General features: G+C 35.6%; 1 protein-coding gene across 2 annotated transcripts in view; it reads right to left on the reverse strand.

The window, feature by feature from the left end:
• Nucleotides 1–617: 617 nt before the first annotated feature.
• The window catches only part of LOC136040900 (proton-coupled zinc antiporter SLC30A9, mitochondrial-like), a 150,528-nt gene continuing 136,320 nt past the window's right edge, over nt 618–14,825 (reverse strand). For both annotated transcript variants that reach the window (XM_065725318.1, XM_065725316.1), the window contains 2 exons: nt 5,631–5,744; nt 618–3,327 (listed from right to left, as the gene is read on the reverse strand). In XM_065725318.1, the coding sequence (XP_065581390.1) occupies nt 3,283–3,327; nt 5,631–5,744 (159 nt within the window). In that variant the 3' untranslated portion in view covers nt 618–3,282. The remainder of the gene's footprint in view (nt 3,328–5,630; nt 5,745–14,825) is intronic.

A 14,825-nucleotide genomic window follows, 5' to 3' on the forward strand; every position in this document is an offset into this window, starting at 1 on the left:
TATTCTGCTTTAGACTTTAAGCTTCTTCTTTAGACTTCTTTATATTTCTGCTTTAGACTTCAAAAATAGCGTTTTGAATAGTGGTTCCCGATCAGTTTTTATGCTGGTTGCACGTAAGGCTATTTGTTTCATGAAAGCTTGATTTTTATGAAAATAGATTTTACTATGTATCCTAAACAGCGTATCTTCACCCTTTCTTTGTTGCAGATTAAGGGTTTAATTTCGCAACTCTTCAAGGTGAATTGGTTGGTATATCCGAGGTTCCTGTAGTCCCTAGGGTTGCATAGACCAGCAGCTCAATATCATAATCTTTCCGCTATTTCACATGACTCAAGAAAGATAAACTTCTCAGTTACTGAATTTCAATTTAAAAGAAATCAGTCATAATCGAGGCGGCATAAGGTTATGCTTCTGGGAACGAGAAGAAGAAGTCTGCAAAGATTTTTCAGAAGAAAGGGTTATGGGAAAAGGGGCAACAACAAACTCTGCTTTCACAGAAAAAACGTTGGTTTTACGAATTAAACTCCGTCCTTTCTCATACTGTTGTTCTTGATTGTCATAGCATATACGAGAAGTTCAAAAGTTTCTAGTATTTTTACTATTAATAAACTGCACAATAAAACTTGCAATAATCTTTAATTCAATAATATAACATGAACCAAAAACTAAATGACGAAAATAGAAATGCAAATCACTATTTCTAAAAGAACTCATTGATTTCACGGTTTCCTGAGAAGAATTTATAAGCATAAATCCTTGATTAGTCTTCATTGGCAAATATTTTGCATAAAATGGACCTATCCTCTTATTGTAGTAAAAAAAAGAAAGAGAGATGTCGGTAATTATGAGAAAACCCTTTTTCGTATCCTTTTGAAATGCAATAAACAAAAATCGTTCAATAGACCTAAACATGTATATAAGTCTGCCTTTGCAAAGCCAAAACTATTTTACTGCAAATACAGAAAGTGACATATTAGAACTTGTTGTATTAGAACAAACAGGCCTACTTCTATTAGGCATATTGTTACTACGTGCCTACTTGCATCACAAAAGTGATGCAAGTAGACACAGGTAGGTAGGCACACAAATATGCATGTTTTTTGGTAACTGTTAAACTCTTTTTATGGTAAGTTTTAAGAGACCCCAAAAAGGGTATCCCATCTTATACAAACAGTTCCATAGTTGACGAAGAAAAACTGCTGACTGCTTTTTGGGGTCTGACTGACGGAGCAATGCCTCTCCCCACACATTGAAAGGAAATTGATACTTCATGAGATGGAGTAAAGAATGAAGTTTTGAATAGATTTGGGCGGAGGGGGAGCGTGCGACGTTGTTTTGGCCTCAGGCAATATCGGTTCTGAACTGACTTGACTAGTTAATATCTGAAAATTGTATGCCTAACGTATAAAAAAGTAACTTTAAAAACTTAGTTACTTAATCTGAAAGTCAAAGATTGCGCTAATAAAGGTATAAAAAAAGGCTCAAAAGTGAGCCTTGTCTTTTATATATAAAGTATTTGAAGTTAACATTATAAAAAAAATGTGTATATAAAGAATTCAACTAAGTTTGCCTGATTAAGAACTATTTCAGCAAAATACCTAAAAATACCTCAGCAACATCAATTCTTAAGAGTTTTCGTTTGCTTGTTAAGCTTCCCCAATCCCCAACCCCATAAAAAGTCTTTTTAAAAGGCCAACAAATTTATAAACACTTTTCTTAGTTTATGCTCTATGAGCATTTTTTTTTTTTTTTTGCAAGAAATATTAAAAAGAATGTCTGTTTTTACCGTGAAAAGTTCAGGCCCCAGGTGCTTATAATCAAATACAATATTATTGGCTTAGTAAAGTCTGCGTTTCTCCCCTGGCCTTATTATGCAGAATGGATGGTACCAGAAAATCGAAGAAAGTATCATTCGGAAACAATCTTCAAGTTCTAATGAAAATCTAGCTGGCAGGTTTTCATTCTGTTATATTCATTTAAAGTTAATGTACTCATTTAGATATTTCATAACGAATGAATTTGAGAAAAAAAAAATTCGCTGGGTCTGATGCACCAAAAGCTTTAGAAATAATTTATACCATACTGCAGAATACACCTCTAATTAAAGCGCCATCTCCCCAATCCCCAAATCCGAAAATAATACTGCAACCACTCCATCGTTTTTCCATGGTTGTTTTTAAAACCTACTAGACAAGTCTAAACATGACATTAGTTTAAAGTACAAAATATTGTTAAATATTCGGTTTAACCGTCAAGTCTTAGGAGCCACCAAATAAATCTTAAAAAGTTCGAAAATTCTGGCAAATTATCTTTTTTTAAGCTTTCAACACATAAATCTAGCAAGTGTTAATATTTAGCAGCCATTACTGGTAAATAGCAGGTCAGGTATGTGATTATGCGCTTGGTCATAACGATTTTTTAAATGCACAAAGCTATAAGGGTATGTGCAACAACATATTCGTTATCGATTTCAAATTTTCACCAATATGTGTAGGTAAATACCATTGTTCATTAAAATGATTTAAAAATATTCTCAAATCCGAAGATCTTAATAGCGTTTTTTTTTATTCTGATTAATGCGAGACTTAACCCATGAACTTGGGATTTGTCAACGTTTAGGATTTTATAATGAGATATATGATTAATTTCTATCTCTAAAGGAAACTATTTAAACTGTAAATTTACCTTGCCTAATAAGACAGAGAGAGAGAGAAAAAAATCCATTCACTTTACTGAAAAATCTTTTATTGGGGCTTCTCTCTACTGTTGTTTTGTCTATTACCTATTATGTTTTACCTATTTAATTGATGTTTAGTATCTATCTATTACTTTCGTATGATACGTTGTTTAATTTAGGTGGCTTAAGTCCTCCATGGTTTCACTTTTTACTATAATATTTGGTAATAACTAACTGAATATACAGTGCCATCTTCAATATTCGAACAGATATTTCGCAACATCATAACTTCTTTGTGTCTTTACAGTCTTTGACTAAGTTTAAATCTTTGGTTGGTACTCCGTCTCAGAAAAAAGAAGGGAAGGAAACAACCATTGTATCAAATAAAATTGACCTCAACGTAAATTTAAAACACTAATTATTGCCACACATTCTGAAATATGGATATGGTACCATTGGTCAGGGAGGGGAGGAGCATCCACTTTCTCAGATAGAGGATGCATATTTAGTGAACCTAAAGCATATCGCACTATTTTTTTTAATTTAAAACTTCTTACACGCTAATAAGTTGATATTTAGAAATTAGGATGAGACCAATTCCAAAATCACAGGAGTTCAAGATCACAGTGGCGAATCTCTGGGTGCCGTCTCTGAAAACAAGAGAAAATTATAAAAAAGGATAGAAAATAAAATCAAAGCAAACTTAAAAAATAAGGTTTATAGTGAACAACAGTGAGACTTAAAATCCAATATCTTTTGATTAAAAAAATGCATCATTTAATTCATAACAGGTCATTCTATTTACAAATATTTGGTCTCTCATGGTAGATTACAAATTCAGCCCCATTTTGTGCAAAAAGGTAGCATTCTGAATATTGTAGTGCCCTATTATGACTATTAGGGCTCGAAAAGAATGTCTCTACTCTGAAAATATTCTCCAAGCACAATAATCGTAATTGCTAGGTATTGCTGAATTTTTGTGTTCTTGAACTTTATTTTTACCATGAGTTCTTAAAGAATCGAGGTTTATTCTTCTCTTGGAAATTGAGAAAAGTGAGTTGTTTCAAAATATCTTATTTTAAACTACTATCCAAAGTTTTAAGATTTCAGTCGACCTGAACACAACAAAATTTTTAGCAAGGAATTTTCCTTGAAATCTCGGATTAATTACGATGTTGCAGTTAAAAATCAGCATTAATTTGAAATAGTCAAGTGCTCAGTATTTGATCTACAATCATAACAGTTTCTAATGGTTTGTAATGCATATTTAAACTGAGAAACAGGGGGCAGAGACTTATTATTTTGGACCTAAAACTGTGAGCGATCACTAACAGTTCTAGGCAATAGCGTTACTACTTTTTTTTACATAAGGCAAAAGACATACTATGGCCGAGGTAAAAGGGCCTAAGGCCCACTGTTGCTTTCAAAAATACTGTAAAAATCTTGTGAAAAGGTTTTTTTATGAAGAAATGGGGTGGTTTCGGTCAATAAAATAAAAAAGAAGATACTTGCTTCCAATGGCATTGTTTTCATTTCGATGTGACACCATTTTCTTGGGGTTCCAAGCTGTTTTCAAAATTTCCATGAATAAGATTAATCAAAGTAAAAGCTACCGTTCCTGAATCAGCTTCAAATGGGAATTCTTCCTCATTTTATGTTTTTTTAATATGCTTTTATATTTTAGGTTACTAGGGACTTGAGTTCGTTTTTTAATAGGTTGTAACTGACGCTGCTATTATGACATACGCCTTTCAATCCCTGGCTTTCTTGAAATAATGCACGCACATAGGAACAGAGGAGAGAGGTACATGTTAAAGCCTCTAAATCTTTTTAAGATTTTCCGGGATATTTTTAGTAATCTCTATATCCATAAGAATTCGCCTGTTTATAGCATTTGCTGCGAAGTAGTAGAAAACGGTTATAAGTCAACTATCAAAGTTAACCTATACTCGAAAAAAAACAACAACATATATATGGCGTGGGGGAAAAGGTTTATTCTAAGACAGGAGTACAGGGGATAAATTTAGAGGTAACTACTGGTAACTACTTGGTAACTACGGCGGCAGACGGATTACCACTCGGGGGAAGAAGGAAGTATATGGGTTGGTGAAGGTCCTTTCTTTTACCCAATGTGCAAAAATATCAGGGAAAACCTTTTACATTTTGTCTGGAAGTACAAAGAATTGTTAGATTTAAGGAAATAATTTTTTGGGAAAACACTTCATTGATAAAAATATAAAAAAAAATTTCAGAGGAAAATTCGAAAGCTGGGGTGATTCCTGAGACCAAGACTGAACCAGAGACGGCTTTGTTTTAGGAAGGACAAGATGTTTATTTTAACAATTGCTATCACAAGCCCCAAAGACGAAGAATCAAATTTCGTGGTTAAAACAGGAAAAACCCAAAAACATGAAAAGCTTCGAAAACTAAAAAACTTCTTGAAAAAGCACCTAAAACTACAACTACACATTAAAAAATGTGTGTTAAAAACACATAAAAACTACACATTTTCAGCTGACCATATCATTAACTTTATTTAAAATAAAAAACTTATAAATCCTTTTATTGCTAAGAAAAGGAGGCTTAATTAACCTTCTAATTCCTTTTCTATTTCGTCATTATCATACTAATGTAATATAACTATAACATGCATCACTTTCAAGAACAGACCCACCAACACAAAGGAGGAGCGTGGACAACCATAATTTACCATATTTTTTTTTCTTAAAAAGTTTCTATATTTTATTCTAGTAACAATTCATCCACCCCCTGACTTAAATCCTGCAAAAGTGCTGTTTTATATGTACTTTGCATGTATAGGGTTACTACTCCCTCGGCGCAGTCAGGGTCGTCCTTAGGCTGCGTGTTAGTGCAAGAAGGGAGGGGGGAGGATGTCACTTACTACGTTCTTCGGCTAAAAATCCTAAAAAATAGACAAAAACAGTTAACCCACCTTCAATTCCTTTTCTATTCGATCAATTTCAGCACCCAAAGTATCAACAATATTCTCACCGTGTTTCAACATGAAAAATTCAAATTCATCAATCGTTTTCAGTCTGTGAACTTCCTGAAAAAAAGCAACAAATTTGTAATTAAATCAACGTCAAAAAATTTAAAGTTTCTGCCATGAAAATATGGACTTGTTTGCAGATTAAACATGTCATCATCACAAATATTAAAAGAAACTTTGAAACTAAATTAAATATAAATAGAATGAACAAAACAATTTTGAAGATTCACCTGTGAGGTTTTGGACTATTTTGTTGATTAAATGTTATATAATAAACAACTATATCTGAAATTTCATTAGAGCAGAAACTGAATAGATATTTCTTTCAGAACATTCAAAATTATCATTAGGATTATGTTGTAGGATCTCTACGGGAGTTTTGGTATCACAAGATTCCAGTGGGATTACAGTAGTGAGGCCATTTTGGATTTAGGCAGACAAACGCCCTCTACTCCTTTCTTCTTTAAATGATTTAAGTTTAACGGCGATTCCCTCAAGAGGCAGGTGTTATTTATTTTCTAAGATACGCAGGTGTCTGTTACGTTACAGGGAATGTTTTTTCTATCACTTGTTATGCTTAAAAACCTAAGGGTGTAGGGGAACATTCAGGGGCTTCTTTACCCTAGAATTTCTTCAGTTTTACCAAATAGAGCGTCTTAAAAAACCTTCAGGGCCTTCCTTAGTCCAAAATTACCGTGACTGTTACCTAATAAAGTTTAGGTGTTACGTAATAGGGTTTGTATGTTACGTAATAGGACTTGTTAGAGGGCCAGGAAAAAGCTGTTACGTAATAGGGTTTGTTTACTTTCGGTTGTTACTTAATAGAGAATGTTCGAGTCCACTAGCTTAGGCTCAAGGAGTTTTATTTATACATTTTTCTTCTAGACATTTTTCTAAGCGTTTCAAGACATTTTTTAAAAAATACTTTTAAATACATTTCAGGACATTTTTCTTCAAGATGTTTCAACACATCCCAAGACGTTTTTTTTTAAGATATTTTTTCTTCAAGACTTTTCAAGACATCCCAAGACATTTTCTAAGAAATTTTTCTTCATGATTTCTTTAGTTCTTACCAAATAGTTTCTCTGATTCTTATAAAAACCTACGAAGGGAAGATGGAAAAGAACTTTAGGAACCGCTAGTGGGGGACCTTCAAGAAGCTGGGCCCTAACAAGGAATTCCAACAGGGCCTGTAGCTTCCAATTTCACTGGCACCCCTCAACCTAACCTAACCACTGGGAGGGCCAAGCATCCAATTTTAGTGGGAGGGGGCTACCATCCAATTCCATCGGGACCGTAGCATCTAATTCCATCGGGGACTTAAACCAACTACGGGCAAACCTAGTAACCATTTCAACCGGGAGTCTCTAGGGGCCCTAAGAGTAAATTCCACCGGGAGAACCCTAGCAACCGATTTAAAAGGAGTCTTCAAGACTTTATGAGCGTAAATACTTTAAGAGTTTTACCTGTGTTGAGGATGACACATTCACACGTAACTTGTTTCTTCAGGGTTTTGTGGGGAATCCCCGCTTGTAACTGAGCAAAACACACACGCAGTTGTTACGATGTACACGTGTGATGTTACGTAATACTTTTAATAAATTTCATTTTCTTTCAAGACAGTTTCCTCAGGGAACCTTTATATTCTAATGATGTTTGTTTTCGTTCAGATTCGAATAGGCATTTCCGTCCAATTGAATGGAGCGTTAACCAGTTGGACTACGAAAACCTTTGCAAAATGATTCAGGAAATTGATTCTACGAAAAAACCAATTCCGCAACTGGAGAAATTTCATGTCCCGTTTAATAAAATGATTAAATTGACTGCATGTTTCCAACCCTTTCCACATAAGAGCACAAAAGCATCCCAATACTATTGATTTTTGCTCCATTAGATGTATCTGCCTATTAAAATGTTATTAATCTTTTAATATGATCTAGACAGGTTGAGTTACATAGCAGAAGTTACATAGCATTGGTTTTAGAAATTTCTTTACGTGATTCGTCCTGAAAAAAGTAATATAAAAAGCCACAGACTTTTTATTTTAAAAAAAAATTAATAATAGGAAAACGTTATAAAATCATGATATCAAAGATAGAGCGGTTGAAACTCAACAAACGGAAAAACAAAACGTGAAAAAACTTGATGTAGGATATAATATAAGCAAAAAGAACCATGACATATAGAAAGACGTGGGTCCTAGCAACCAATTCCAGAGGGGGAGGGGAGCTTGTGATTAGAGGTAAATCTAGACCATGTTAAGAGGTATTTCTGAGGGGCTTTAATAAAAATGCCACGTTTCTATGAGCCAAGACTATGCATATTTCATTTCGCTGTGCCAATATGTCGCTGAACCACCCCTATTGAGCAATTCCAGCAGAACCCCCTTAAAATCCAATTCTAACAGAGGCCCTCTAGTAGCAGATTCCAGAGGAAGGGGTTATTATGAGCGATAAATTTAAACCAAATTGAGAGTTATCTCTGAGAAGTATTAATGAAAATGCCTCGTTTCTTTGACTGGATCTTAGATTTCAGTGCCACCACCACTGAAAAATTCTTTTAACGCCTCCCACCTTAACTTTAAGCTGTAGAACATGTTAGTCCAAGCAATCCACGCCACCGTGTCACGCTATGGATTGCCACCGTAACAATAAGTGGCTACCTCCCGTGATAACCCTGTGATACGCAGTATCATTTCTAAGAATCTTCCAGATATTTTCTTAATAAAATTATGCTTTGATCCATTGATTCGTGTTTTTGCAAGTCACCCCTCAATGTGATGAACTCCCTGGCAATTCATGGCAGCAAGCCAATACGTGGCTAACTCGTGGTATCCCAATGAAACATATTATCATTCCTAAGACATTTTCCTAATATTTTCTTGTTAAAAAATACATTAAATCAAATTGTTTATGCTTTTTGCAAGCCAACCCATCGTCATTTACCATGTCATTTCACACCATCGTGCCAGACTATGACTGACTCTCTGGCACCCCACCTTCATTCCTAAGACATTTAAAAAAATATTTTTTTTAAAATCAAGTGATATGCAATTCCACTTTCCCCTCTTCTTACCTTCGGTTACAACGTTTCCACCTCCGATTCTGCTGGTTTCCACCTCGGCTCAACCAAAATCCAAATCTGGCTCTGGTTCAACAGTTCCATTTCCCCCACTTCGGTCCCCAATTCCTCGATTACGATTTCGCCAATTCTTAATCTATCATCATGATAGATTAAGATTCACGAATAAAAATGACCATTCAACGGGTTCCATGAACAATATCAGCTTCCCGAGGAGAAAAATCAATGTACAAGTTTCAAAATCAACACATAACAAATTTCATGAAGAAACTCGGTACGCAACAAGTTCCACGGACAAAAATCCGCATACATTAAGTTCCATGGACACATTCAGTTTCACGAGGAAAAGTATCAATGTACAAGTTTTACCAAGAGAAAAACCAACATACAACAAGCTTCTCTAACAAAATCAGCACGCAACAGGTTCCATGGATAAAATCAGTTTCACATGAAAAAAAAAATAAATGTACAAAGAGAAAAATCAACATGCAACTAGTTTCACGAACAAAACCAGCAGATTATAAGTTCCACGAGAAAAATCATCACACAATACGTTCTATTAACCAAATCAATTTCACAAGGAGAAAAATCAATGTCAAAGTTTCGCCAGGAGAAGTCAACGTGCAACAAGTTCCACGAACAAAAATCAGTACGCACCGAATTCCATGAACAAAATTAGTTTCACAAGGAGAAAAATCAATGCACAAGTTTCACAAAGAGAAAAATCAACATGCAACAAGTTTCAAAAATTAAAAATAGGATGCAACAAGTTCCACGAACCGAAATCAGCACTCAAGAAGCTCCATGGAGAAAATGAGTTTCACCAGGAAAAAATCAAAGTATAAGTTTCACAAAGAGAAAAATCAACATGCAACAAGTTGCATAAACAAAAACCTGCACACTACCAGTACCATGAACAGAATCAGTTTCACAAGGAAAAAATCACTGTACAAGTTTCACGAATAAAGGGCAGCACACACCAAGCTCCAGGAATATAATAATCAGTTTCACGAGGAGAAAAATCTAAGTAAAAGTTGCACAAAGAGAAAAATGAACATGCAACAAGTTTCAGGAACAAAATTTGGACGCGAGAAGTTTCACGAACAAAAATCAGCACGCGACAAGTTCCACAAACAAAACCAGTTTCACGAGAAGAAAAATCAATGTACAAGTTTTTCGAAGAGAAAAAACCAACATGCAATAGGCTTCACGAATAAAATCAGTACGCAAAAACCTCCACGAACAAAAATCAGCACGCAACAAGTTCCATGAACAAAATCAGTTTCACGAGGAGAAAAATCAATGTACAAGTTTCAAGAATGGAAACCTTAACGTGCAACAAGTTTCACGAAAAAATCAAAACGCAACAAGTTCCACGAACAGAAATCAGCAAGCAACAAGTTCCATGAACAAAATCAGTTTCACGAAGAAAAATCAGTATACAAGTTTCACGAAGAGAATAACCAACATGCAATAAGTTTCACGAATAAAAATCATCAAGCAAAATGGTCCACGAATAAAAATCAGCATGCAAAAACTCCATGATTGAAATCAGTTTCATGAGGAGAAAATCAATGTACAAGTTTCACAAAGAGAAAAATCCACGTAAAACAAGTTTCACGAACAAAATCAGCACGAAAGAAAGTTCTTAAGCCAAACTGGCCAGCCATTAAAAAAACCACAGAGAGGTAAAACTCAATAAAAAGACACCAAACGAGACTGCGACCAGTTGAGAGAAAAGATGAAAGTCTAAAATATCGCGGATATTTCACCTGTATGTAAATTAGGCATCCTCAGCACAAGAGAAACAAAGATAAAAACAAATAAAACCACCATCACTATTAACAAAATATATATTCACAATGTATCCACGTAAGAAAAAGAAGCTATTAGATTTATTTCTAAGCAACCGAGGAAAAAATATAAAAAATTGAAATTAAGTTAATTTTTTGTAACAGAATAAATAACTTAATTTACATTTTCATATTTTTTTTTACTCAGTTGCTTTGATGTTCTCATTTAAGTAAATATAATAGTCTAATTGCTCTAAGTGGATCAGCTGTGACAATTGTATTTTACGGATATTGGCGGTGGTAGTTTTAATTGTTTTCAGTTTAGTGTTTTTTTTCTTTTTATCTTTGTTCCTCTTCTGCTAAAGACGCGTAGTTTGCACACAGGTGAAATGTCCACGTTGTTTCAGTCTTTCATCTTTTCACTCTACTGGCCACAGTTTTGTCTGTTGTCTTTTCATTGACTTCTATCTCTTTTTTATTTAAAAAAAAATTTCGCACCCAACAAGTTCCACGAAGAAAAATCACCACGCAACAAGTTATATGAACGAAATTAGTGTCATCAGGAAAAAACAATGTACAATTTTCATGAAGGGAAAACTCAGCATGCAACAGGTTTCATGAACTAAAATCAGCACGCAACAAGTTCCATGAACAAAACCAGTTTTACGATGAGGAAAATCAAAATACAAGTTTCACGAAGAGAAACATTAGCATGCAACAAATTCCATTTGAGTGTTATATCCTTCCAATATAAAAATGATACTGATCGAAAACGTATAATAAACTAGCTATTGTCAATGATCCTCGATAGATTATCACGGAGGCAGCTGTAAAACTAAATCTTGGAATTGACGGAACTTGGAGCGGAATTGGCGTTATCGTAATTATAGAACTGGGGACAGAAGTGGGAGAAAACAGAACTGACGCAACCACGGCCAGATTGGGAATCGGTTGAACCGAAGCGGAAACCAGTAGAATCGGAGTTGGAACGATTGGAACCGAGTGTTAGAAGGGGGGAAGAATCACTATATTAAAAAATACATTTTTAAAAAATGTCCTAGAATTTATGATAAGGTGCCGGAGGGTCAGTTAAAGAGTGGCAGCATGGCGTGAAATGACGTGATATACACAAAAAATGAAATATTGGATGTAATGGATGATTGTTAACTAGAAACTATTTGGAAGATTGCCTTAGCAATGATAATATTTGTGAAAGGGATGTCACGAGCCAGCCACGTATTGGCATGGTGGCCTGAATCGTCATGGAGGTAATCAAATTGAGGGGTAGCTTGCAAAAACACGAATCGACGGAACAAACCATAATTTTATTAAGAAAATATCTGAAAAATATCTTAGGAATGATAATGCGTATCATAGGTTTGTCAAGGGAGGCAGACACATTGTCATGGTGACGTGAATTGCCGTGGAAGTCATCACGTCGAAGGATGGCAGTGGGTGCTGTATTCCATCCATGGTTTGACATGGTGACGTAAATTGCTCGGATTACAGCTTAAAGTTAAGTTGGGAGGTGTTAAAAGAATTTTTCAGCTGTAGGGGGGGACTGAAATCTGAGATCCAGTCAAATAAATGACGCATTTTCATTGAGATCTCTCAGAATTAACTCTTAATTTGGTTTAAATTTATCTCTAATAACAAATCCCTTCCTCCTCTGGAGTCGCTTGCTAGGGTGGGCTAACCACATATTATCGCGGTGGCGTGAGTTTGCCTAGTCAAGGCTAAAAAACGTAGCATTTCCATTCAAAGCTCTCAGGAATAACTATTAATTTGGTTTAAATTTATCTCTTCTGTACAAATCACCCTTCTGTAATTGGTTACCAGGTGCCCCCGTTAGAATTGGATGCTAGGGGCCCCGCTAGAATATCTCGCTAGGGTCCCATTGAAATTGGTTTCTAGGCTTCATGGTGGAATTTCATGTTAGGGTACGCTAACCCCATATTGTTACGGTGGCGTGAATATGCATAGCCATGGTTCAAAGAAACGTCGCATTTCCATTTAAACCTATCAGAAACAACTCTTAATTTCGTCAAAATTTTTCTCTAAGAGCAAACCTTCCCCCTGGAATTGGTAGCTAGGAGGCCTCCCTCTTAAATTAGATGTTAGAGGCCCCACTGAAATCGCTCACTACAGTCCCAATACAATTGGTTTCTAGGCCTTCCGGTGGGATTAGATGTTAGGGGGTCCTGCTGGAATTGCTGGCTAAAGGGTTAGTCAGCCACGTACTGTCAAGATGGCGTGAATATGCATAGTCACGACTCAAAGAAATGTAGCATTTCCATTAAAACCTCTCAGAAATGCCTCTTAATATGGCTTTAATATATCTCTAATGACACCCCCTTTGCAATTGTTGCCTGGACCCCCGTCTTTCTTGTATTCAAGGTTCTTTTTGTTTATATTTTATCCTTTATAAGGTTTATTCACGTTTTGCTTTTCCATTTATTGCATTTGAACTGCTTTTTATGTGATTTCATGTTGCTTATATTTTATATTATACGAGGTTTTTTCGTGTTTTGTTTTTTGTTTGTTGAGTTTTGACTGATCTTTCTGTGATTTCATGATTGTGTACGTTTTTTTATTAATAAAACTTTTGTTTATAATTTAAAGTCTGTGTCTTTTTAGATTAATTGTTCTAGGACGAGTCTTCCATACGTAAACATTTAAGTAATGAAATATCTAAAACAAATTCTATGTAACATCCGCTATGTAGCTCAACCTGTCTAGATCACAAAAGAAAATTAATAACATTTTAATAGGCAGGTGCATCTAATGGAACAATAATCAATAGCATAGGGATGTTTTTGCGCTATTATATGGAAAGGGTTGGAAACATGCGATCAATTTGATCATTCTATTAAGCGGGACATGGGAATTCTCCACGCGTGGAATTGGTTATTTCTAGAATCTATTTCATAAATCATAATATTAGAGAGGTTTTCATAGTCCACCTGGTTAACGCTCCATTCCATTGGATGAAGATGCCCTTTTGAATCCTAATGGCGAAAAAAATCATTAAAATATATAGGTTTCCGGAGAAAAACGTCTTGAAAAAAATTAAATCTCTTAAAAGTATTATGCAAGATCCCGCGTGTACATCATCATTACATAGCACCCACGTGTGTGCTGTGCAAAGTTACAAGCAGGGATTTCCCATTGGGGTCTGAAGAAAAAAGTTGCGTGTGAATGTCTTAACTCAGGTAAACATTTCTTATTATGTAAAAAGTAAAGAAATCATGAAGAAAGAGTCTTGAAAAGAAAATAAAATTTTTTATGTATTATGTAACATCCCAAGTTTGCAGTGTCATTACGTAGCATTCCATATGCGCGCTGTCCTCTGTTAAAAGCGGCAGCCCCCAAAAGACTTTGAAGTCTAGAAATTCATGCGTGATAGCATCATCCTTAACATAAGTGAACATTCCCCTACTGTATGATATCAAAAGAAATCTTGAAAAACTTTTAAAAGCGTCTTATCGATGAAATTTGTTGCTAGGGCCCTCCGGTGGAATTACTCGCTAGGGACCTGGTTGAATTGGGTGCCAGGGCCCCAATGGTTAGGGGCTACCAATGAAATTGGATGCTAGGGCCCCGTCGGAATAGACTGCTAGGACTCCTGATGGAATTGGTTGCTAGGGGGCTCCATTGAAAATGGTTTTTAGGGTCCTCTCGATGGAATTGACTACTAGGACCCCTAGAGCTCACGATTGAAACAGTTTTTAGGGTCCCTGGTGGTTACATTACGCGGTCCACGATGAAATTGGATGCTAGGGTCCCAGTTGAAATTGATGGTATCCCCCCCGTGAAAATGGATGCTGAGGCCCTCCGGTGGCTAGGTTAGGAAGCCTCGTTGAAAATGCATGCTAGGGGTCCCGTTAGGGTCCAGCGTCTTGGAAGTCCCCCATTAGCAGGCCCTGTTTCCCCACCTTACCTTCGTAGGTTTGTTAAGAATCAGAGAAAATATTAGGTAAGAACTAAAGAAATCAATAAGAAAAGCGTCTTGAAGAAAAATGTCGAAGAAAACGTCTTGGGGTACCATGAAACGTCTTGAAGAAAAATGTCTTAATAAATTGGACTCTAACATTTCCTTTTACGTAACAACCAAAAGTAAACAAACCCTATTACGTAACAGCTTTTTACCTGGCCCTCTAATAAGTCCTATTACGTAATATACACACCATATTACGTATCACCTAAATTCTATCAGGTTAACAATCACAGAAATCCTGGAATAAGGAAGCCTCTACAGGTTTGT

The sequence above is a fragment of the Artemia franciscana genome, chromosome 21 (assembly GCF_032884065.1).
Source record: "Artemia franciscana chromosome 21, ASM3288406v1, whole genome shotgun sequence".
Taxonomy (NCBI): Eukaryota; Metazoa; Arthropoda; class Branchiopoda; order Anostraca; family Artemiidae; genus Artemia; species Artemia franciscana.